This window comes from Pseudophryne corroboree, chromosome 2 (assembly GCF_028390025.1).
Source record: "Pseudophryne corroboree isolate aPseCor3 chromosome 2, aPseCor3.hap2, whole genome shotgun sequence".
Taxonomy (NCBI): Eukaryota; Metazoa; Chordata; class Amphibia; order Anura; family Myobatrachidae; genus Pseudophryne; species Pseudophryne corroboree.
In genome coordinates this window covers 102,847,826-102,873,259 of record NC_086445.1, presented here as the reverse complement: position 1 = coordinate 102,873,259, position 25,434 = coordinate 102,847,826, and the positions used below count along the sequence as shown (strand labels likewise).

Genomic DNA, 25,434 nt, shown 5'->3' with positions numbered 1-25,434 from the left:
GTACCTAATCCCTTCTAATATAAATAGATCTGCTATTCCCCAAAAAAAAACCACCAAAAAAAACATGTTTAAAATTTTTTTATTTGTTTTCACCCTCCAAAGTGTGGCGGATTGAAAATGACGAATTTGCTGTCTAAAAGCCCTGCTGTCGAATTTCCAAACTTGAATTGAATATGCTTTGGTCGAATTGCAGCACTTGTATCATTGCAGAAAAGTCGAATTTGCAAAAATTCGAATTTCAAAAAGTCGAATTTTGAAAGTCCGTTTTTTGGTCGGAAAGCACTGAATTGCATAGGCGATTTTTTTTTTTTGGTCGAAAATGACCCGAAATTCGACAATTTCGGGAATTCGACCGCAATTGCATATACCCATATGGCTGTAGACCTAAATATTTGCAGCATATATATCCAAGGCAGTCATCAGACCTGGTGGTAACACTGGATAGCTGCTAAGCAATCATACCATTCCCACCTAAGCCGATCTTTAGAGCGCACAAACAACATTTGATACTGCGACATATGAGGCACCCAAGTGTATATTATGAATTGCTTGACTATACAACTCCACGTTATAGTTCCAAAAATGTTTTAATACAGATAATTTAAAAACGAGCAATATTTTTTAATTGGAGTGAACGCAAATATTTGCTTGCGAACTCCAGGTAGAGTTCCAAAAATATTTTAATACAGATGATTTAAAAACGGGCAATATTTTTTTGGATTGGAGTGAAAGCTAAAATTTGCTTAAAGATTAATTTTTTTCTGAAAAACAGATTTTTTAGGTTTTAATTTATTACTGCTCTACTGTTGCTGTGTTTAGAGCAGTGGTTCTCAAACTCGGTCCTCAGGACCCCACACAGTGCACGGTTTGTAGGTAACCCAGCAGGTGCACAGGTGTATTAATTACTCACTGACACATTTAAAAAGGTCCACAGGTGGAGCTAAGTATGTCACTTGTGATTCTGTGAGGAGACCTGCAAAACATGCACTGTGTGGGGTCCTGAGGACCGAGTTTGAGAACCTGTGGTTTAGAGTAATGATCCCATACACTGCATCTTATATAGTACCGAAAAATATATTATAAAATAATTATTTTCAGTAGTTTGAATCTGTGACTTTAATCCGCTCTCCTATTTGGTTTCAAAGTATATATGTAAATGAGTCTCATGTTTTATAATTGAGATTCTACAATAATTAACTTGAGACTTCATCAAGATAAATAATTTATGAATCCACTAGACATGTATTTTATCCGTAATTTCAATGTTTTATTATTTATAAGCCGTTTAAAGCATTATTCTTATTACTTCTAAAAAGTTTAAATAGGGAAACGAGACTCTTGGAAACTATAAAGTATGATGGCTTCCCAGGAACAATTTCTCATCATTGTTTTGGCTAGTAACGTTCAGCGTCAACCAAATTAACACAGCATTACATACATAAACGGTCGTGCCGTGACTGACCAGATGAAAATGAATAGATATGGCCTTTACTTGTAATAACGACACTGACCATTTTTATTCATGCTATTGCGTTTGCCAGCTTTTATTTGGTCAATGGCAGGAGCCATTGTAGAGCTAGTTTGTGTCACAAATAAGAGAACCGCCTTTTGCGCCAAGTTTTTCCGGAGCTGCAGCAAAATTTCCTACTTAGCGGGCAGTACAGGCAAGGCACTTTTCCGAGCGGCACTATTGGGTAATAAACCACTTCAGAGTATATAGCCCCACCCTAAATAGTCAGAATCCATTTCTCTTTGTCCAGCACGATGTTTGCTAGGCTGACTGTGGCCGCAAACTAGGTTATGCTATCTTTTTACTGTAGGTAAAACCTGCAGCCGTAACTCTTTGCTATTCATTTGGAAATCCATGTGAGTTGGCTCAGGTTTCAATGGGGGAACTTTCAGATTTTAGTATGACTCTCCACCGTGCCATCCTACTCCCAATTAATAATATATTTAGAGATGTTCAAATAATAAATTATGGCCAATAAAGACACGTCATTTTGTCTAAACAGATGTATTTACATGGGACATGTATGTTGAGGTGTTATATCAATGGGAAATGGGGTTTTAAGCTGCATACTGTATAAATTTTGCATTTTTGTTCCCATATATTAGACAAACTTGTACGTAAAACATTAAAATCACAATAGAGGCATTTGAATGTAACCCAACACTTGTACTTGCAGATATATCCTTGCTGGCGTAAATTTTTCCTACTTTAATAACATTTGTAAAATATCACCCCTTTGCCAACTTACTTACGGCTGCTAACAGCTGTCTATACTGCCATGCCATCTTCTCTGCCACTTTCTTGGGGCTAGCCGTAGGTTGTCTGCGTTTTCAGCTTCAGTATTTTGTGACCACCAGCATGGGAAATTTTTCCTCACGTCTCCTAGAGGGTACCCGGTCTTTAAGTCAACACTCATTAGGTCGACCACTATTGGCCGACATGGTCGTTATGTCGGCATGGCAATGTCGACACATGAAAAGGTCAACGTGCGTTTTACAATCTTTTTTTCTTTAATTTTTTTACTCTTTCACACTTTACGTTCCACGCGGACTATGATTGGGAATAGTAACCTGTGCCGAACGCGGCGGTAGCGGAAGGGAGGCACCTTGCCTGAAGTTAACTCGCAATGCGAGGAGACATGATGCATTAATTGGGGTTCGCGGTCACTTTACGAAGAAAACGACACACAGAAAAAAACAACGCATGTTGACCTTTTTCCATGTCGACCTAATGACTGTGTCGACCTATTTCAGGTCTCAACCTAGTCACTGTCAACCAATAGTGGTCGACCTAATGACTGTCGAACCAGTTACTGACGACCCAACGATCCACACCCCTTCTAGAGATATATGGGGACATTCTGAAGTTTTGGCGCACTGTAATTACAGGTGAATTGCACAGCCGCAGGTAATTTAATGCCCCCCATATAGTTTCATTTGATGTGCAGTGGGTGAAACTTGCTGGTGCTTGGGGCACAACCAAAGGGATTATGGCCATCCCAGTAACACGCACCTAATTCACATACATGGGGTCCCTCTGTTTCATTCACAGGTACTTCTTCATTTTTGCCTTGAACCATCTTACTTTTCTATATCTGAGAAACTTTTTAATGGTTTTGTCTTTGTTTGTGAATATAGCTGAATTAGTTTCTTTCCTTCCTGTTCCTGTTAAAAGCAATTAAGCTCCACCAGGGTGCAATAGAATGTTAATTACTTCATCCTTATTTGTATCCTATAACACATCAGCTGTGGCTATTGCATGCTAAGATATGACCAAAGTAATTTAAAAGTATCTAAAAATAAATCACCTGCACTGAAGCAATTAGCATATCACTGCCAGTAATTTACTGTGGTCCACACTCAGTGCTCCTTTAAATTATAATTCGTACTTGCGTGTATTGTACATTGATGTGGAAAATGAATTCATAGTAATAGGGATGCAGGGAGTGAATCTCTTTGGCCCTTTCTTGAAGGCGTATCATACCAGGCATGTCCTGATTGCCGGCTTACACTTACATTTCTGGTACTGGAAGCTTGCAGTGACCAAACTTATATTCTGCTTAGAGTAAGGTGATATTTCAATTCCATATCAAAAGAAAATATATATATAAAAAAATGTTTTCTTCTTTTAGTTATTTCCAACATTCAGAGACGAGACACCGGGTACGAGTGAGCCGCCAGAGCCACTGCAATTCTGTTAGGTCCTCATCAGGAGTGGTTCGGGCACGGGCAAGCAGGGCGGGCGCCCACTGCAGCCGGCGCCACTGTCAGACGCTAGAGGTCATGATGTCTCTCCCTTAGAGAGGAGCCGGCGGCCAGAGACGGAGGGCAGCGCAGGAGCGGGGCTGGTAAGTATTGTGGTTTTTCTGCTGCGGGGTACACTGGGCTCCACAAGGATTGGACAATGGGGTGTAGAATAGGATCTTGATCCGAGGCACCAACAGGCTCAAAGCTATGACTGTTCCCAGAATGCACAGCGCCGCCTCCTATATCACCCCGCCTCCAAGCACAGGAGCTCAGTTTTGTAAGTTGGTGCTGCAGTAAGCAGTCACTTAACAGAGGGGCTGCTCCAAGCAGCCCTAAGAAAAGCTTTTTATGAGGTAAAAAGTGAAGACTTCAAGGGCAGCAGCGGTAGTAAATGTCTTGTGACATTCACTGCTGCAGCTCCAGCTCTCCCCAGCGGCGCTGCACACTCCCGAGCCCTGGTTGCTGGGTGTAGTACGGTATGCCGGCGGCCGGGCTCCCGGCGACCAGCAGACCGGCGCCGGGAGCCCGACCGCCGGCATACCGACAGTGTGGCGAGCGCAAAGGAGCCCCTTGCGTGCTTGCTGCGCTCGCCACGGTGGCGCACTAAGCGCGCCACGCTATTTATTCTCCCTCCAGGGGGGTCGTGGACCTCCACGAGGGAGAATAGCTGTCGGTATGCCGGGTGTCGGGATCCCGGCGCCGGTATACTGTGCGCCGGGATCCCGACATTCGGCATACTGAAGACCACCCCTGGTTGCCGGGTACCTACAGGGGAGGCTCCGGTTTTCTTCACGTTAGACACACACGGCCGGGGCTCTCCAGGATCGCATGGCCGCGCCTCGGGAGGTGGTAAGTGGGTCCCGCTTGCGGGACCCGGTCTTTAGCGCGGTCAGTGGGAGTTGGGCCGCGCGCGCTGGCGGTGGACACTGTGGTAGTACAAGCGATCCCACTAGATCACCAGGGCATGGGCGCAGGTCAGGTTTTCTCTCTAAACCAATTCTTATATCGCCCACAGTACCCGGTGGTTTTTGCCAGCAGAGGGAATAAGGCTTAGACCTGAAGCCCCTCCCCCAGCCCCAGGGAGCCATTTCTAGCAAGTGTTCCCACCCTGGAGCTGCATATCTGTCTTTTCCTCACTCCCTGTCTGTGTCTGCGGCGCCATTATCCCTCAGCTCACTGTTCCTGGGACTGCTTGGGCAAATCCTCCTATGTAAAGCCGCCTGGTTGTCAGCGCTGTGCCTTTACATGACACTTAAGTATTCTACCTGCCTTTTTAGACAGTGATAGTTAAGAAAGAGTGCATTTAGTCAGGGTTTTATAGTACAATTACCCTGTGATATACATCCAGTTCTTACTGTGTACTGTTATATCTATTGTGTTATAGCTGTGTAAGCTAGTCCAGTGCAGTATTATTGTCAGTAATAACCTCTGCATTGTACAAACTGTGACTATCTGTGTGTGCATTTGATAGCTGAGTAGTGTCCATTTCGTGTCTTTCACTCATCTTGCTATCCCTATATTCCATAACCTGATGTGGCTTGGTGCGTCAGGTGTTATCTAATATAGGATTTTCACAAAGATATACTGTATTACGTATTTTTCTCTGTGATTTAGTCACCATATCTCTCCTTTATCTCTGCTAGTGCTGACTACACTGCACAGGAGTTTGGGTTTAGAGGTATAGTGCTGCTGATAATTGTACTGTGTTACCTCATACTGCAAGTTATATCATGTCTGCTTCTGAGGGTAACAGTTCTGGGGTGGAACACACTGCTGGTGTTGCTGAAGCCACAGGCACCTATGGGGAGAATATAGCAGCTGTGGGCTCTGGTTCTGGGGGCTCCTTGCTTCCCAGTGGGACTGTGACAGCGGAGGCACATACTGACCCACCGTGGGCCGCTTTTTGCACACTTCTGCATACGCTAGTTCATAAACTAACACCCCCTATGGGACCCCCAATGCCGGTACAACCGTATGTGGTCCCTGCAGCTAACCCGCCCTGGGCGGACGATTTATCTGCTCAATTAAAGATGTTGAACCAGTCCTTGACTACTAAAAAGTCTGACCAACGCTCGCCTAAGTCCAAGAGGTCCTCTAAACGAGCGCTTGTCTCCTCACAATCCACTGCCGTCACTGACACCTCGTCTGATGAATACGGCACATATACTGACACCACAGGTTCTGACTCAGATACGGCTGATGGGGAGGGTAGTTCACATGTGGATGTTCCTGATCTTTTGGAGGCTATTAAGTTAATTCTGCAGATTACGGATGATCCCGAGCCATCCGTTCCTCCTAAGAAACCAGATAGGTTCAAGCGTCAGATGGTGGTTAAACAAGTTTTACCTCACTCTGATCACCTAGTGGATATACGTCAGGAACCCTGGGAAAACCCGGGTACGAAGTTTGTGCCTCAAAAGAAGATGCTGGCTCGCTATCCCCTCGCGCCAGAGCTGTCTAAGAATTGGTTAACGCCTCCTCCAGTGGACTCACATGTGGCTAGGATGGTGGTTTTCTCAGCTCTACCTGTCACTACCGTCACGTCTCTAAATGAGCATACGGATAAACGTGTGGAGGGTTGTCTGAAAGCTATTTACACCCTCACGCGTGCTGCACAAAGGCCCACTATTGCAGCTACATGGCTGCAGAGGCTATTGAAGCATGGGCCTTGGAGTTAGAAGCTGAAATCTCCTCTGACCATGCTAGACAATGCTTGTCATATATTGTCACAGCTTCTCGATATATTAAAGAGGCGGATTCTGATGCCGGTATCCTAGCAGCCAAGGCCTCTACTACGTCAGTCCTGGCTCGCCGGATATTGTGGCTGAGATCCTGGTCTGTGGATCTGGACTCTAGAAAAACCCTGGAGGTACTCCCTTTCAAGGGAGATATTCTGTTTGGGGAGAAATTAAATAAGATAATGGCTGACTTGGCTACTGCCAAAACTGCCTGTCTGCCTAATACCGCTCCTTCTGTGTCGAAGGCTAAAGGTACGTCCTTTCGCCCCTTTCGACCTTCAGGTAAAGCAAAAGGTCATGCGTACCATAAGCAGGCCGGCACTTCCAAACCTGGTAAGCCGAAGCCCAAAAGAGCCTGGGCTGCCCGTCAGCCAGCTGCCAAGACCGATAAGCCTGCCACATGACGGGGCGGGCCTCCCCCTGGGGGATCCCAGGGTGGGGGGCCGGCTTCTAGGGTATACCCAGGAATGGTTGAAGACCACTTCAGATGCCTGGGTACGGGAAGTCGTCACTCGAGGTTACGCCATAGCCTTCAAAAACCGACCCCCTCATCGATTTTGCCAGACAGACGTCCCTTTGGACCAGACAAAGGCAAAAACTCTTCACTCTGTGTTACAGACCCTCCTGGATACAGGAGTCGTAGTACAAGTGCCTCTTGCTCAGAGGGGCCGGGGCTACTATTCTCCGCTGTTTCTAGTCCCGAAACCGAATGGGTCCTCCCGGCCCATTCTCAACCTCAAGGCATTGAACAGGTTTGTGAAGATTTCCAAGTTCCGTATGGAAACTCTTCGCTCTATAGTTCTGGCCTTGGAACCTGGGGACTACATGGTCTCCCTGGACATACAGGATGCTTACCTGCATATTCCTATAGCAGTGTCACATCAACAATACCTGAGGTTTGCTATTGGCAACATCCATTACCAGTTTCGGGCATTACCTTTTGGTTTAACAACGGCTCCGCGAGTCTTCACCAAAGTTATGGCGGTGATGACGGTGGTACTCCGCCGTCAAGGGGTCAGGAGACTACCGTATCTGGACGACTTGTTAATCCTGGCAAATTCCCCAGATCTTCTCCTGCGTCATCTGGATATGACGGTCTGGTTTCTACAAGCCCACGGGTAGCTCATCAACTGGAAGAAATCCTCCCTGGTCCCTGCTCTGAGCATGGTGCACCTGGGAGCGCTGTTGGACACTCACAACCAGAGGTTGTTCTTGTCTCAGGAGAAAGTCCTGAAGCTACAGGACAGGATTCGTTGCTTCCTTTCTCGTCCGCAAGTGTCGATACATTCGGCAATGCAGGTGCTGGGCCTCATGGTATCAGCATTCGACATGGTGGAGTATGCTCAATTCCACTCTCGCCCCCTCCAGAGGCTGATTCTAGCCAAGTGGGACGGCCTGCCTCACCGGATCAGATCTCAAATGATCTTATTGACTCCGGAGGTCCGTCTTTCGCTGCTTTGGTGGCTCCGGGACCAACAATTGTGCAGGGGTCGTCCCTTCTGGATATCCAACTGGGTCCTGTTGACGACAGATGCCAGTCTAAGAGGTTGGGGCGCGGTGCTGGAGCAGCACTCCCTTCAGGGTCGGTGGACCAAGGATGAATCTCTCCTCTCGATCAACATTCTGGAATTGCGGGCGGTCTTCTATGCGTTGAACCTGGCCCAGCATTTAATTCAGAACCGTCCTGTTCAAGTACAGTCGGACAACGCCACCACAGTGGCTTACATAAATCATCAAGGCGGCACTCGAAGCCGTTTGGCAATGAAGGAAGTCTCACGGACTCTACGTTGGGCGGAACGCCATCTACCGTCCATATCGGCAATATTCATTCTGGGAGTCCTGAATTGGGAAGCGGACTTTCTCAGTCGTCAGGACGTACATGCCGGCGAGTGGGGCCTCCATCCAGAAGTGTTTCAACTCCTAGTGGAAAAGTCGAGTCTTCCAAATGTAGATCTGATGACGTCTCGACACAATCACAAGGTTCCGGTCTTCGGAGCAAGGACAAGGGATCCTCAAGCAGCATTCGTGGATGCGCTGGCGGTGCCGTGGAGGTTTCGGCTGCTGTACGTGTTCCCTCCGGTGTCGCTCCTGCCCAGGGTAATTCGGAAGTTCAAGCAAGAAAGAGGAAATCTGCTTCTCATAGCTCCGGCGTGGCCCAGACGGCATTGGTTCTCAGACCTGCAAGGCCTATCGTCGGACCGTCCACAACGCCCAGACCTCCTCGTTCAGGGCCCCTGTGTCTACCAGGACCTATCCCGGATATCATTGACGGCGTGGCTCTTGAAGCTTCCGTCTTGAATGCTAAGGGTTTTTCTGGAGAGGTCATTAAAACTATGCTGCGGGCCCGGAAACCGGCTTCTGCTCGGATTTATCATAGGGTCTGGCATTCCTACTTTGTTTGGTTCGCATCTAACAATTATTACGCTTCCAAGTTTAGTACAGCCAAACTTTTGGCTTTTCTGCAGCATCTGGCCCCCCTCAAGGTTCCTTGTCTGTGTGGATTCAGAGAAAAATTGCGACTTTACCTGATGTTCATACTTTCACTCAGGGTGTGTTGCGTATCCAACCTCCCTATGTCCCGCCTGTGGCTCCTTGGGACTTGTCGGTGGTTTTGGAGGCGTTGCAGGAGGCTCCATTTGAACCCCTTGGTTCAGCTGACCTTAAGTGGCTTTCCCTTAAGGTGGTGTTCTTGCTGGCTATTGCCTCTGCTAGAAGAGTGTCAGATCTGGGTGCCTTGTCTTGTAGTTCCCCATATCTGATTTTCACCGTGACCGGGCGGTTCTTAGGACTCGTCCCGGATATTTACCTAAGGTGGTTTCTTCGTTCCACCTTAATCAGGAGATTGTGGTTCCGGCCTTTGTCTCTCCTGATTTGTCTTCCAAAGAGCGGTCTTTGGATGTGGTACGGGCTCTCCGTATCTATGTGAAGAGAACTGCTTCTATACGAAAGTCTGATTCTCTCTTTATTTTGTTTGGATTTCACAAACGTGGCTGGCCTGCTCACAAGTAGACCCTGGCCAGATGGATTAGAATGGTGATTGCACATGCTTATGTGAAGGCTGGTCTGTCAGCTCCTGATCACATTAATGCCCATTCTACTTGGTCTGTTGGACCTTCTTGGGCGGCCCAACGTGGTGCGACCCTTGATCAATTGTGCAAGGCGGCTACGTGGTCTTCCGGGAACACGTTCATTAGGTTCTATGACTTCGATACTGCCGCTTCGCAGGATGCTTCCTTTGGACGCCGGGTTCTTGTGCCCGCTACAGTGCGTCCCCTCCCATAAGGAACTGCTTTAGGACATCCCCATTGTCCAATCCTTGTGAAGCCCAGTGTACCCCGCAGCAGAAAACGAGTTTTATGGTAAGAACTTACTTTTGTTAAAACTCTTTCTGCGAGGTACACTGGGCTCCACAGGCGCCCACCCTGACGCACTTAGCTTCTTTTGGTTGGTATGGCATTAGCCGCTGACACTTCTCCTGTCGTGAGAGTGTGGTGTATGTGGCTACTAACCGTTGTCGTCTCTCTTCCTTCTACTGCATTGGGCTGGTTAACTAAAAACTGAGCTCCTGTGCTGGGAGGCGGGGTGATAATAGGAGGCGGCACTGTGCATTCTGGGAACAGTCAAAGCTTTGAGCCTGTTGGTGCCTCGGATCAAGATCCTATTCTACACCCCATTGTCCAATCCTTGTGGAGCCCAGTGTACCTTGCAGAAAGAGTTTTAACAAATGTAAGTTCTTACCATAAAACTCTGTTTTTTTTTTTGTGATTGTAAGTGGCGCTACTGGGAGCACAACTACAGGGGGTACAACTAATGGGGGCACAGTTACATGGGGCACAACTACTGGGGGAACAACTACAGGGGCAATAACTGGCCACGCCCCTTCCCCATGAAGCTACGCCCCTATTTTTCGACACGCACACCAACTCTGTTTTACCTGCCAGGAGGAGGGGCAGAGGAAACTTTCGCCCTGGTTGACACAAGATCTAGAACCGGCCCTGGTCCTCATTCTCATGTGGTTGGAGGTGCTGTCGCTGGTGCTTACATAGAAGCAGCAGTGAAATCACTAATATGTTAAAGCAGCAGGGGGCGTCACGCCTCCTACTGCATTACTAATCAAGGCTGCATCCTAGAAAGCAGTATCAAATTATCTCCTACACCATCGGTGACCCGTGGGGTCGTGCAAACATGCCACCTTAGGAGCTACCAAGAGGCCAGGAAATCTCCGTCCTCTGACAGAGATCCTGGCCTCTTCCCTGCCTTGCAGTGGCAGCGTCACACCTCTGTTTGGAGAAACGGGGACTATCGCCGCCCCCCAAACGTCAGATTGTCAATCACTGACAGTTTGGGTCTTGTACGTGCACAAAGTACAGATAATCGGTACTTTGCGAAGGACGCAGCACTTTTTTAATATGCACTATTTCTCTGCCTGTGTGCTAGTGTCAGTGTCTTAGAGATGTCAGTGCCATTAAAAGACAAGTTGTAGCAGTGCAACCCTGCTAATTCTTAGAGGTGGGGATGTCAGAGTTCATTTGTTTTTGGGATGAATTCGTCTTGAAACTAGGGCCTCCTGGGGCTTTTAGAAACTAGGATTTGTTTCTTTAGTTGAGCCTATTACTGGTTAACTTTAAACAGGTTCCCTTTGGTTCTGCATGGACTTTTCTAATCTAATACTCCTATCTTTTTTTATGATGGTACTGAACGATACACTGAACTCTTATTTTTTTTATTTCATTATTCTCTTACGTCCTAGAGGATACTGGGGATCCATTTAGTACCCTGAGGGTATAGACTGGTCCACTAGGAGCCATGGTCACTTTAAGAATTTGATAGTGTGGCCTGGCTCCTCCCTCTATGCCCCTCCTACCAGACTCAGTTTAGAAAATGTGCCCGGAGGAGCCGGTCACGCTTATGGAAGCTACTGAAGAGTTTTCTGCATTTATTTTTCTGTATGTTATTTTCAGGCAGGACTGGATGGCACCTGCTTCGTGGGACTTAGGGGGGGGCGACCCAACCTCTTAAAGTGTTAATGGTCCCGTTCCCCGCTGACAGGACACTAGCTCCTGAGGAAACTATTTGCAAGCTCCACTACGGCGAACAGCACGCTGCCACTCCTAACAGAGCCAGAAGAATGGTGAGTACTAAGCCGGCGTCCCGGTTAGCGGGTCGCCGCCCATTATGGCGGCATGAGGGTACGGAGACGCCCGGCTTCTAACCGGGGCGGACTGCGTCTCCAGGCTCAGTACACAGAGCAGACGCACAGCTTCTGAGGGGGCGTCTCAGTCTCAGTACACTGTACACAGTACCTACACTGGCAAACACAGACTTAAAACGGTTAGGACTCCATTTTACGCACTAAATTACCTCAGCCACTATAAAAAAAATGGGAAGACTGTGCGCCATTGAAGAGGCGGGGCTTCACTATGAGTGGATCCAGCAGCTCACTAGCGCCATTTTCCCTCTGCAGTGGACACAGACGCTGACTTACAGGGACGTGCAGCTCCTCCAGAGTGACTCCAGATTATCTCAGTGGTACCAGGGTGTCATAGCGGGGGGGGGAGGATTATTAGTGTACTAAGGCCCTCATTCCGAGTTGTTCGCTCGCAAGGCGATTTTAGCAGAGTTACACACGCTAAGCCGCCGCCTACTGGGAGTGAATCTTAGCTTCTTAAAATTGCGAACGATGTATTCGCAATATTGTGATTACAAACTACTTAGCAGTTTCAGAGTAGCTTCAGACTTACTCGGCATCTGCGATCAGTTCAGTGCTTGTCGTTCCTGGTTTGACGTCATAAACACACCCAGCGTTCGCCCAGACACTCCTCCGTTTCTCCAGCCACTCCCGCGTTTTTTCCGGAAACGGTAGCGTTTTTATCCACACGCCCATAAAACGCTGTGTTTCCGCCCAGTAACACCCACTTCCTGTCAATCACACTACGATCGCCGGAGCGAAGAAAAAGCCGTGAGTAAAAAAACTATCTTCATAGCAAAATTACTTGGCGCAGTCGCAGTGCGAACATTGCGCATGCGTACTAAGCAGAAAAACGCTGCGATGCGAAGAAAATTACAGAGCGAACGACTCGGAATGAGGGCCTAAGTCCCTTATCTGGGTACTTAGTCTGCGACCCGGCTAAGCTTGGTATTAGCGATAAGGACTACCTCTGTGTCTCACTGGAAGGGCTCTTTGTGGGTTAATTGTGCTCTTAACCTTTTTCTGTGTGGGTGCTTTCACGTTTACAATATGTCAGGCAAAGAGTGTATTTCATGTACAGCAGAGTTTTCCTCTTCCCCAGGGGGCTCTCTACTGTGTACTCAATGTAGTGCACCTTCCCATTCTAGCGGGGCTGAACCAGCATGTCTGGATTCTATTAAAGGAATGATCTCCCATATTTCTACTAAATTGTCCCGCAATGAGAAAGAGACGCAATACTTAAGACAATCTGTGGATGAGTTAGTCCCCAAAACAGCGTCTCAGACCCCTACCATTTGTCTGCAAAAACGTACTCTGTCCCATATCCTGCAGTCTGACTCGGATGATCAAGGGTCAGACATGGAGGGGGGGGAGGTGGACTCAGAGGGGGGGATGCTGCTCTTTCACAGGGAATAGAGGCTCTTATAGAAGCTATCAGAGACGTTCTGCAAATTCCTGATAAGGTGACAGTGGAGTGTGAGGAATTTTTTTTTAATGTAAAAAAAGAAGTCCTCAGTCACGTTTCCTGTATCAAAGGAACTGAATACCCTGTTTGAAGAACCGTGGGTTAATCCTGATAGAAAATTTCAGATCCCTAAAAGGTTACTCTCATCCTTTCCTTTTCCTCCTGAGGATAGGTAAACATGGGAAAATCCACTAGTAGTGGATGCATCAGTATCCAGACTGTCATGGAAAATAGTGTTGCCTGTCACTTGTGCAGCCTACCTGAAAGACATGGCTGATCGTAAAATTGGGACCACACTCAAATCCTTCTATACGACTGCTCGGGTGGCCCAGGGACCCACTATAGCATGTGCGTGGATTACTAAAGCCATTGCTAAATGGCCAGGTAACCTAATTGAGGGGTTGGATTCTTTATCGAAGGGGGAGATTGTTTTACTCCTGCAACATATACAGGATTCTGCAAACTTTATGGTGGAAGCCATAAAATAAGTAGGTTTGGTTAATACACGCTCCACGGCTGTGGCAGTGTCAGCACGCTGGGGCTTATGGCTACGCCAGTGACCTGCGGACTCCAGGAAAGGCGTGGAAGGCCTACCCTTCACAGGAGAGACCTTATTTGGAGATGAACTAGACAAATGGATCTCCAAAGCTACTGCGGGTAAGTCAACGTATCTTCCTTCTGCAGCTGCACCAGCCAGGAAGGCCTACTCAGGACCTAATCTACAGTCCTTTCGGACGGCCAAGTTTAAGAGCAAAACCAGAGTTTCTTCTACAGCCACCAGAAGCGCTAGAGGTAAGCCACGCAAACCAACAGCTGCCGGTTCTCAGGAACAGAGCTCTAGCTCTGCTTCCTCAAAGCCTTCAGCATGACGGTGGACCGCGATGCCTGGAAGACTGGCAGGCGGGAGCCTGACTGACTGACTAAAGTTTTTCAGTCACATCTGGATAACATCATGCCAGGATCTCTGGGTCATAGATCTTATTTCCCAGGGTTACAGACTGGAGTTTCAGAAGCTCCCACCTCACAGATTCTTAAAATCAGGCTTGTCAGTTTCACAAGAGGCAAGTATAACCTTACAGGATGCCATTCAAAAACTGGTACAGACTCAAGTCATTGTTCCAGTTCCGCCTCATATCCCAAACAAGGAATATTGGACCTAATTCAGACCTGATCGTAGCGCAGGGCTACGGTCAGGCACACGGACATGCGGGTGGACGCCCAGCACAGGGCTAGTCTGCCCCGCATGTCAGGCCCGCCCCCCGCAAAAGTACAGAAGCATCGCACAGCCGTCGACTGTCACCCATGCGCTGGTGCACTGCGGTGCCTGCGCATGTGCACTTCTGATCTGATCGTTGCACTGCGATGACCCTCATTATTCCAACTTGTTTGTAGTACCGAAACCGAACGGTTCGGTAAGGCCGATTTTAAATCTAAGATCGTTGAACCCGTACTTAAGAGTGTACAAATTCAAGATGGAGTTTCTTGAGAGCGGTGATCTCAGGTCTGGAGGAGGGGATTTCCTAGTGTCTCTGGATATCAAGGATGTGTACCTTCACATTCCGATCTGGCCGCCTCACCAGGCTTATCTACAGTTTGCACTACAGGACTGTCACTGCCAGTTCCAGGCCCTGCCATTTGGTCTCTCCACGGCACCGAGGGTGTTCACCACGGTGATGGCAGAGATGATGTTTCTCCTTCGCAAACAGTGAGTGAACATAATTCCGTACCTGGAAGATAAAGGCACCGTCCAGGAAAAGGTTGTTGGACAGCATTGGTCTCACAACCAAACTACTCCTGGATCACGGGTGTATTCTAAATCTTCCGAAATCTCGCTTAGAGCCAACTCGGAGGCTTCCATTTCTGGGAATGATACTGGACACAGAGTCGCAGAAAGTTTTTTATGTTGGAAAAGGCATTGGTAATCCAGTTGATGGTTCGGGCTGTCCTGAAGCCAACCCGGATATCGATGTATCTATGCATTCGCCTTCTGGGGAAATTGGTTGCCTCTTACGAGGCACTTCAGTACGGAAGGTTTCGTGCATGACCCTTCCAGCTCGATCTGTTGGACAAATGGTCCGGATTATATCGTCACATGCACCAGAGGATCCTACTGTCGCCAAAAGCCAGGATCTTCCTTCTGTGGTGGCTACAACTTCTAACCTAGTCGAGGGCCGACGGTTCGGGATCCAGAATTGGATTCTGCTAACCACAGACGCAAGCCTCAGATGTTGGGGAGCAGTCACCCAGGGGGTGCAGTTTCAAGGAAGATGGTCAAGTCAGGAAGCCATCCTTCCAATCAACATTCTGGAATTCAGGGCTATATACAACACCCTTCTGCAGGCCTCATGTCTTCTTCAAGATTGGGCCATTCAGGTTCAGTCAGACAATGTGACGGCAGTGACGTACATAAACCGACAGGGCGGAATGAAGAGCAGAGCAGCGATGTCAGAAGTGTCAAGAATTCTCCTCTGGGCATCAAAACGCGCTGTGGCGTTGTCAGCGGTCTTCATTCCGGGAGTAGACTTCCTCAGCGGACACGACCTGCACCCGGGGGAGTGGGGCCTTCACCCGGAGATGTTCAGGTGCTTGACACGTCGATGGGTATGTCCACAAATGGCCTTTCGTCTCAACAAGAAGCTCAAGCGGTATTGTTCTAGGTCGAGAGACCCACAGGCAGTGGCGGTGGAAGCCCTGATGACTCCATGGGTCTATCAGATGGTGTACGTGTTCCCTCCACTTCCGCTGATCCCAAGTATTCTGAACAGAATAAAAAGGGGAAAGGTTCAAGCAATTCTCATTGCTCCGGACTTGCCAAAAAGGGCCTGGTACCCGGACCTTCTGGAGTTGCTCCTAGTAGATCCGTGGCCTCTACCTCTTTGAGGGGATCTTCTGCAACAGGGCCTATTTGTCTATCAAGACTTAACACGGCTACTTTTGACGGCATGAAAGTTGAACGCCTGCTCCCAGTCAGGAGAGGCTTTCCTGACAAGGTCATCCCGAGTATGATCCAAGCCAGGAAGGTGGTAATGTCTAAACATTACCACCGTATTTGGAAGAAATACGTCTCTTGGTGTAAGAGCAGAAAATATTCTGCGGTAGAATTTGATCTGGGACGTTTCCTGCTTTTTCTGCAGTCGGGTGTGGATGTGGGCCTACGTCTGGGCTCCATAAAAGTCCAGATTTCGGCTTTGTCCATTTTCTTTCAGAAACAATTGGCTTCTCTACCTGAGGTCCAGACGTTCTTGAAAGGGGTTCTGCACATCCTGCCTCCCTTTGTGCCTCCCACTGTACCTTGAGATCTAAATTTGGTACTGCAATTCCTCCAATCAGACTTGTTTGAACCGTTACAGGAGGTAGATGTAAAATATCTTACATGGAAGACCGTCACACTGTTGGCCTTGGCTTCAGCAAGACGTGTGTCGGAGATGGAGGCGTTGTCTCACAAGAGCCCCTATTTAATTTTCCATGAGGACAGAGCTGAACTCTGGACTCGACAGCAATTTCTTCCTAAGGTGGTGTCTCCGTTTCACATCAACCAACCCATTGTGGTTCCGGTTGTTATCGACACCTCTGTTACTTCAAAGTCTTTGGATGTTGTGAGGGCTTTGAAGGTGTATGTGAATAGACCAGCTCGTCACAGGAAATTGGACTTGCTGTTTGTTCTCTACGATCCCAATAAGATTGGATGTCCTGCTTCAAAGCAATCCATTGTGCACTGGATCAGGCTTACTATCCATCATGCTTATTCCACGGCAGGATTGCCTGTTCCTAAATCTGTACAGGCCCACTCGACTAGGGCGGTGGGTTCTTCTTGGGCGGCAGCCGGGATGTCTCGGCCTTACAGTTCTGCCGAGCAGCTACCTGGTCAGGTTCGAACACGTTTGCAAAGTTCTACAAGTTCGAAACTTTGGCCTCTGAGGACCTTCAGTTTGGTCAGTCAGTTCTGCAGGAACCTCAGCACTCTCCCACCCGGTTTGGGAGCTTTGGTACTTCCCCAGGGTACTTAATGGATCTCCAGTATCCTCTAAGACTAAGAGAAAATAGGATTTTAATTACCTACCGGTAAATCCTTTTCTCATAGTCCGTAGAGGATTCTGGGTGCCCACCTAGTGCTTCGTTCTTCCTGCACTATTACTTGGTTAAGTATTCTGCTTTGTTCAGCTGTTGCTGTTCCTGTTTCAAGTTTGGTTAGCATCGCTTTCCTCTTATTTGTGTGTGCTGGTTCGGAATCTCACCGCTATCCTTTTATCCTTCTCTCAAAGTATGTCCGTCTCCTCGGGCACAGTTTCCTAGACTGAGTCTGGTAGGAGGGGTATAGAGAGTAGAGCCAGCCCACACTATCAAATTCTTAAAGTGCCCATGCCTCCTAGTGGACTCGTCTATACCCCCATTGTACTAAATGGATCCCCAGTATCCTCTACGGACTACGAGAAAAGGATTTACCGGTAGGTACTTAAAATCCTATTTTTATTTGTTTAAATTGCAGAAATGTATTCAATTTATTAAAGAACTGTCTGGGGACTCGTTCAAATATGGAAGTTACTATAAATCTTTAAGCAACTTTTAATTTTGAGTACTGGAACCTTCTCTCTCCTGGTACTGTCACTTTTCATTCCGTGGACCGTCCCCTTTCATTCCGTGGACCGTCCCCTTTCATTCCGTGGACCGTCCCCTTTCATTCCGTGGACCGTCCCCTTTCATTCCGTGGACCGTCCCCTTTCATTCTGGGGACCGTCCCTTTCATTCCGGGGACCGTCCCCTTTCATTCCGAACACCAGCACCTATCTTTTTGGTATTGGCATCTTTATTAATAGTAGAAAAAGGCACTCCTAATGCTAATTTCAAGGCGACATGTAATCAAATCTATGTTGTTTGTCTGCTACTTTGCATAACTGTAAATCCCCACCCTACCCCCGCCTCTTGCTGCAAGTGCATTGGGCAGGGTCATTTCTACCCTCCCTTTCATGTCATTGTATTTTACATGCCAGTATCATGATCCCCCAAGTAATTTGTTGGCCCTTTAGAAATAAAAGATAATGATGATAATAAGTAATGCATTTAATGTAAAACATTTGTCATTTACATGAAATTGCCAATGTTGAGTCGCATTGTCTCATTTCTTCTGAGCACCTTCCTAAAATCTGGCATAACAAGTAGCAATTAAACTGTCTTGCTGGAATTAATTGTGTGGGTCTTTGTGTTGTGTTTGTTAGATAAGCTTTCTCAGACTAGATATGACAATTTTTGTTATTGTCTTCTAGTTTTCTATCTTTTTGCCTTTGACAATTTTCCAGGGGGAAAACTCGGTGCACAAAACCAGCAGGGGGATAACGGGTTATTGGAAAATAGAATGAGAGCGAGTTTTCATCGGATAATTCTACAATCTCTGCAGCTATTGTCATTGTTCTGTCTGCATTGTCTCCCAAGTGTTCCTGCATCTCCACTTTGTGTAATATTCCGTGGGCACTGTAGCATCCTTGGCTGGCATACTAAATACCCTCATTCAGTGCCAGGATGCATATATTCATATTTTACCAGTTCAAAAGCATTAACTGTTTCTGTAAACTTTTTACTTGACGTGCAACCCATTGGATTACTCTTCCAGTCTACACTTTCTTTATGAGTTTTAGAAGTATACAGAAAGTATAGAAAATTGTTGACACAGAATAGGTCGACACAAGGTTGTTGGTTTTTTGTGTGTGTGTGTGTGTTGTTTCTTCCGAAAAGTAACAGGAAGCCCCAATTGGTGCAGCGCGTCCCTTTGCATGGCTACTTCGCTGTGTTACTATTCCCAATCGCAGTCCACGTGGATGGTAAAGTAGGAAAAAGTTGACAATCAAAATGTGTCGACCATTGGCATGTCAACCAATAGTGCTTGACCTATTGACTGTTGACCTTAGTAGTTTCGACCTTTCATCCGGATACCACTTCTCAGCCAGTACTTTGTGTAATCCATCAGGAAGCTGTCCCATGGATATAGTTTAACTTAATGCAGCTTGGCCTGCCGATCTTGTACTAAAGGGCAATGAGAACTGTATATACAGTCATGCCAGTTAACATGAATACAATGCATTTAAAAGAACATAAGGAAAGATAAAAAAAATAAAACTTGCATGAGGTAATCTACAAGTCAGTGAATGAGGATCATATTATTTTCTCCTCTTTAGCAGATTGTCGGGTGCTGTGCTTATACTGCCTGGGGAATATGCAGGATTAAGGGATCTATTTACTACTAAGCTTTAGAGAGATAAAGTGGATGGAGATAAAGTATCAGCCAATCGGCTCCTAGCGGTCATGTTAAAGGCTGTGTGTGGAAAAAATGACAGGAGCTAGTTGGCTGGTACTTTATCGCCATCCACTTTATCTCTTTCCAAGATTTAGTAAGTAGACCCCTAAATCATCTAAAAATCTAATTTGATGGGGTCAGGGGTCCAGCAAATTGTGTGATTATTGTTTTATCAGTTATTCCACCCTCTGTTACTTTCCTGGGCAAGCCTAGCTTGTAGCATAGGGTAACTGCCAGCGTTTATTAGGAGAGTAAATGACTGACAATTCAGTTTGCAAACTCGCCACCGTTTGCTTGCCATGGCAGCACCAGACAGAAACCTCAGTATGGTTTGATGACATTGGCATATCAGCGTTTGACAGTGGTGTTGTTGATCTACAGCAGTCTCTTCCGGAGTAGTATCTATTATTGTCTATGTTTTTGTGGTGCCGTTGCGAGAGCTTGAATTAGAGCAGCGAACGAAAATTAAGGGGGAGATGTACTAAGCACTGAAAAGAGTGGAGAAGTGAGTCCATGGCAACCAATCAGCAGCTCTGTATAATTTTATAGTATGCAAATTATAAATGTTAGTTCAATGCTGATTGGTTGCCATGGGCAACTTCTCCGCTGGCTCACTTCTCTAGTCTTTTCACTGCTTAGTACATCTCCCGCCTAAATTTCTTGTTAAACTTGGCAAGAGTGGAAGTGAACTCAGAGAGCTGTTAGTGCAAGTTTTTGGTTATAATGCTCTGAAGAAAACCGTAGTAAACATGTAGGTGAAAATTGTGCATGAAAGGAGGGATTATTCATTATGAGTTTGTACCAACTGGACAGATAGTCAACCAAGTTTACTATTTGTAAGTACTGAAAACGCTGCATGATAAAGCTAGATGGAAACTACCCAAACTTTTTGCCAAGAACTTATGGATCTTGCATCACGTGAAGCTACTACCCAGACGCCCGCTATTGTAAAGTCCTCCAAAATTGCGCACTCATATGCAGCGTCGGCACAATAACGAGGAACATATGGCTACGCAGACACTGCGGCAGTAGCGACGCTGGTGCCATCTATCCCTGCGTGCATGATCCCAGCTGAAGGCAGATACACGCCTCAAAAACCGACCTGCATTTTTGCTGACACTACCACATTGACGCTCCCCAAACAGTCCCTTCCTGTCAGTCGCTCTGCGTATAAAATATTGTTGCGAGTGCAATTGCAAAGGTTCCTTGGTGCGTGCGCAGTGCAGTTGCAGCACATTTGCAGTCTGCTGACATTTGCTCCATTGCGTAAACATCAGCATTGTGTACAAACATAAATTAGACCCAAAATGTGACGGGCAACAAGTGCAAATGTAAAACCAAATCGTGCATGTCACTTATGCGGAGCGTGTGACTGGACCACGCAAAGTCCATGGGTGCTACCAATGTGATTCCTACTTGCAGCCCTCTTATCCCTCCAGGGTGCGTGTGAGGTTAATTTGAAAAAAAAAGACACGTATTTTGTATAATGTGTACTATTGTAACTCTTGGCAAATTAAGGGGGAGATTTATCGAAGCTTGGCGAGAAAGTACAAACCAACCAATACATAACTGCCTTGTTACAGGCTGTATTGGAAAAATGACAGTATCTGATTGGTTGGTGCTTTTTCGCTCTACAAGCTTTGACAAATCTCCCCCATATTCTCTAAGGGCTATATTTCAATGCAGTCTGAGTTTTTTTCTGAGGTAATATGCACATAAATATAGTAATGGGAGGCCATAAAGTGTATATGTTTTGCTAAACACCGAGAAAATCATACGTAATAAAGTTATGAACAGTGGCCCTCATTCCGAGTTGTTCGCTCGCAAGCTGCTTTTAGCAGCTTTGCACACGCTAAGTCGCCGCCTACTGGGAGTGAATCTTAGCATAGTAAAATTGCGAACGAAAGATTCTCAAAATTGCGATTACACACCTCTTAGCAGTTTCAGAGTAGCTTCAAACTTACTCGGCATCTGCGATCAGTTCAGTGCTTGTCGTTCCTGGTTTGACGTCACAAACACACCCAGCGTTCGCCCAGACACTCCTCCGTTTCTTCAGCCACTCCCGCGTTTTTCCCAGAAACGGTAGCGTTTTTTCGCACACACCCATAAAACGGCCTGTTTCCGCCCAGAAACACCCACTTCCTGTCAATCACATTACGATCACCAGAATGAAGAAAAAACCGTGAGTAAAATTCCTAACTGCATAGCAAATTTACTTGGTGCAGTCGCACTGCGGACATTGCGCATGCGTATTCGCGACTTATCGCTCCGTTGCGATAAAAAAATAACGAGTGAACAACTCGGAATGACCCCCAGTGTTAAGCTTGCTATAGCCGTTGTGAAATGCCCGGAATTTGCGCGGTCTGTTCCCAGCTTCCACGCGGAGCAGACCACTTGTAAGTCAGCAGCTACGCGCAGTACAAACGAGCACATTCCGAAATGCATTAATAGCATGCGACTCACAAATCACCGCCTGCTTAGTGCTTTATCAGATAATGGCTCCATCACAGATGGCCTCCCGCGTTCCCATTCTATCTCATTGTGGTTTTACTACTTTTCATTTTCCCCAAGAAAAATCTCCCAAAGCGAAGAGGCATAATCATTTTGTTAAAGGGCAGAAAAACACAGTAAGATTCATTAGCAATAAATGTTAAATGCCTTCTGCACGTATGAATAATTTAATATGCACTTCAGAAAGAAAAACGCCAGCTCTGTGACTTAAATACCTTATGTGTAGTTTAAAGACTCGTAGCGCCGAGGAAGATTTATTATGAGTTTATGTAAATGAGAATCACATTCTGTATCACAGATGGGGAATATTGTTATAATATGAGGTCAGGAATGGACTACTTATGGCTCTTCTTGTGTTATCAGAGCATTCTGGGAGTCTTGTTTAAACAGTAGCTGAACGGCTAGATGCATCATCGCTTGGAAAGTGATAAAATAAAGAGTGAAAAAGTGCCAGCCAATCAGGTCCCACCTGCCATGTCACAGGCTGTGTTTGAAAAATGGTAGTTAGGAGCTGATTGGCTGGTACTTTTTCAATCTCCATTTTATCACTTTCCAAGCGATGATGCATCTGGCCCGAAGAGTCTTGATTCATATATGTGCTATGGAATATGGGGGCCTATTTACTAAGCCTTTGAGAGTGATAATGTGGACGGAGAGAAAGTACCAGCCAATCGGCTCCTACCTGCCATGGTACAGGCTGTGTTTGAAAAATGACATAAGCTGTTTGGCTGGTACTTTATATCCGGTCACTTTATCTCTCGCCAAAGCTTAGTAAATAAACCCCATAGTATGCTATCAATATTTTTAAATTCTATTTTATATTTTTTTATAGGGATCCAGCACAAGAGAAGAACAAGAGGTTCTCCTAGTCAGGACGGATCAATCGGGACGCGCTTGGCCTCTGAAATCGATGGCCGATCCAGTGGAACCACGAGGAGGCAGGAGAAAAAGACAGATGGTAAATTTCATTTTTGCGTTTTAGGGCTCGGAAACATGTGGGCACTTCCTACATGGAGCTCACTTAGCGTTGCAGATTGCGTCCAGGATTCGTACAGTGTGTAGCCTGAGCACTTATTAAGTTCATTGTTCTCAAAAAGCTCCCATTAGTGTTCTCAAATGACATCCATTAACCCTGTTTGCTGAATCGATGAGTCCTGGTCACCGAGCGTGAACACAGTGGAAATTGCAGCCGGATAGCCCCAGTGTGTACATACAGGAAAGTTAGCAGAGTGTAATTAGTTGCAGTTTGCCATATGGAAAATTTCTTATTGGGCAAACATATGGAATCAGGGAGGAAATCATCCTCCCGGTGAAACGCGAAGATCCTTTCTGAGCATAATACATCTCACCATCAGAGAGCAGGTATTGCTCGCACATTGCTAAACACATCTTTGTTAAGCTGGGTACACGCTATAAGAAATATTGGACGAGGTTGCGATCTATGACGCATCACAACAACCATTGTATAGTGTGCACTGAGAAATCCACCCAATTCAGCGTTTGATGAATTTGGTGGTCACGTCTTTCTATCGGATGTGCTGCACATAAGTTGTGACAATGCTCCGGACACTGGGACACTGTGTTATAGTAAGCATGTAACTATATATCGCACAGTATCGTATAGTGTGTACAGTGATGTGATAGATTGTTACATTGATGCTTCGCTGGATTGGCACATCGCTCAGGTGTGTACCCACCTTTTGTCGCTGGAGCAAGGAGTTGATGTTTTTCACTGAAAGACGTAAGCTTTATCCTCTGGCTTTTCATACTAGGCAAAAGCAGGGATGGGTGGTACACACACTGTGTATCAGTGGGAATGACATACACAGGGCAGGGCAGGATGAACACACTTGGGGGGGTGTTCAATTAGTGCAGTTTTTTCGACCAGTCGAAAAAACTGCACTTTTGGCCTTTTTTTTATGTCGAATTTACGTTCAACCTATTCAGTGCCTATGCCGTTTTTTCAACTCATCAAAAAATCTGGCACTGGCGAAAGCACGTGTATCGGCGAATATGCCACTGATACACGTGTTTTGGCGAATTTGCTGGCATTTTCACTCTTTTTTTTTTTTTTTTTTTTTTTGCGCAATTTTCGCCCATGCCAATTACACAATTACACAAAAAAAAAAAAAGTGGTGTGGGCGAAAATGGATTAAAAACTGGGTGACAATACCTGCAATGGAATACCCTGGGTCGAATTAGCGCCGTTTCTTCACACTTAATTGAATACCCCCCTTGAAGTCTGCATACAAGCCAAACGTTAGGCCGGGTCACTAACAAACAGTGATGCTCAGATAGCAATCAGAGCTCCGTAAAGAGAAGGCGCCTCTCTTAGTCAAGGGTTGTTAACTACAAAAATATTATTTGTAATATTTTCATTTGGAGTCCTGCACTCAGGAAGATCATTAACGTTTTCTTTTAGCGATTAAAGCACACTAATTTCAGGTTATCTGATAACTTGTTGAAAAATAAATAAGTAGAGAACGTGACAAATTTTAATTTAATAAGTAAGATACTGTATCGGAGCAGCTCTTAAATAGCCAGAAAATGATTCAGAAGTTGCTTGTTGCCTGCAGCCATATTTTTGTGAAAGTCTGTCCCAGATTCTAAAGGCCCGTACACACTGGTCGATATATCAGCCGTTCTCTTGAACGGCCGATACATCGCGGGAACGTCGCCCAGTGTGTACGGGCGATTCGTCTGTGAACTCCGTCGTTCACAGACGTATCGCGTCGGCTGCGCAGCACAGCCGACGGCCAATATATCTAACGATATATTGGCGCGTCGCTGTGTGTGTACGGGGCGGTCGTCCGACCGCCCGTACACATGCTGCTGCGGCCGGCGGTGATTGACAGGTGAACTGGGCGGGCGCCCGCCCAGTTCATGACGTCAGTCCCCCGACGGATCGGGCAGTGTGTATGCACAGCACACTGCCCGATCCGTACATAGATATATCTGCAGATCAATTGATCTGCAGATATATCTACTGGTGTGTACCCAACTTAAGTCCTTGATTTGGACTGTGAAATACACTGCATCTTAGCAGCAATGTATGCTACAGCACACCTTTGTGTTTACTCTTTTACTGTTTATATGTCCCAATTTTAAGCATGGATCATGGAAAACAAAATAATCTTACCACTCTTTCCCTTGCTCCGTATAGCATAGAGCACGCCTGCTTTAAGAAGGAGAGGTTAGGGCAGTATGACATATCTATGCAATTGTTTCATATGTGTGGACAGTTACCGTCTGATGCCAATGACTAAATTACGGTAAAGCGCTGCGGAATATGTGTGCACTATATAAATAACTGAATAAATACTGTACCGTTCATAAAATGTCATAATGTTAGGATGTCACTTTATGTTTTAAAACAAAACGAAATCTAAATTCTAATAACTGGCCAATTAAACAAGCCAACAAACAATATACTTGATTCTGAGTTGTATTTTTGTAACATGTTTATTTTCCATTCTACAAATGTCATTTG

General features: G+C 46.2%; 1 protein-coding gene across 2 annotated transcripts in view; it reads left to right on the top strand.

Moving 5' to 3' along the window:
- The window catches only part of CWF19L2 (CWF19 like cell cycle control factor 2), a 370,293-nt gene that overhangs the window by 192,220 nt on the left and 152,639 nt on the right, over positions 1-25,434 (top strand). For both annotated transcript variants that reach the window (XM_063951573.1, XM_063951572.1), the window contains one exon: positions 22,777-22,902. In XM_063951573.1, coding sequence (XP_063807643.1) covers positions 22,777-22,902 — 126 coding nt within the window. The remainder of the gene's footprint in view (positions 1-22,776; positions 22,903-25,434) is intronic.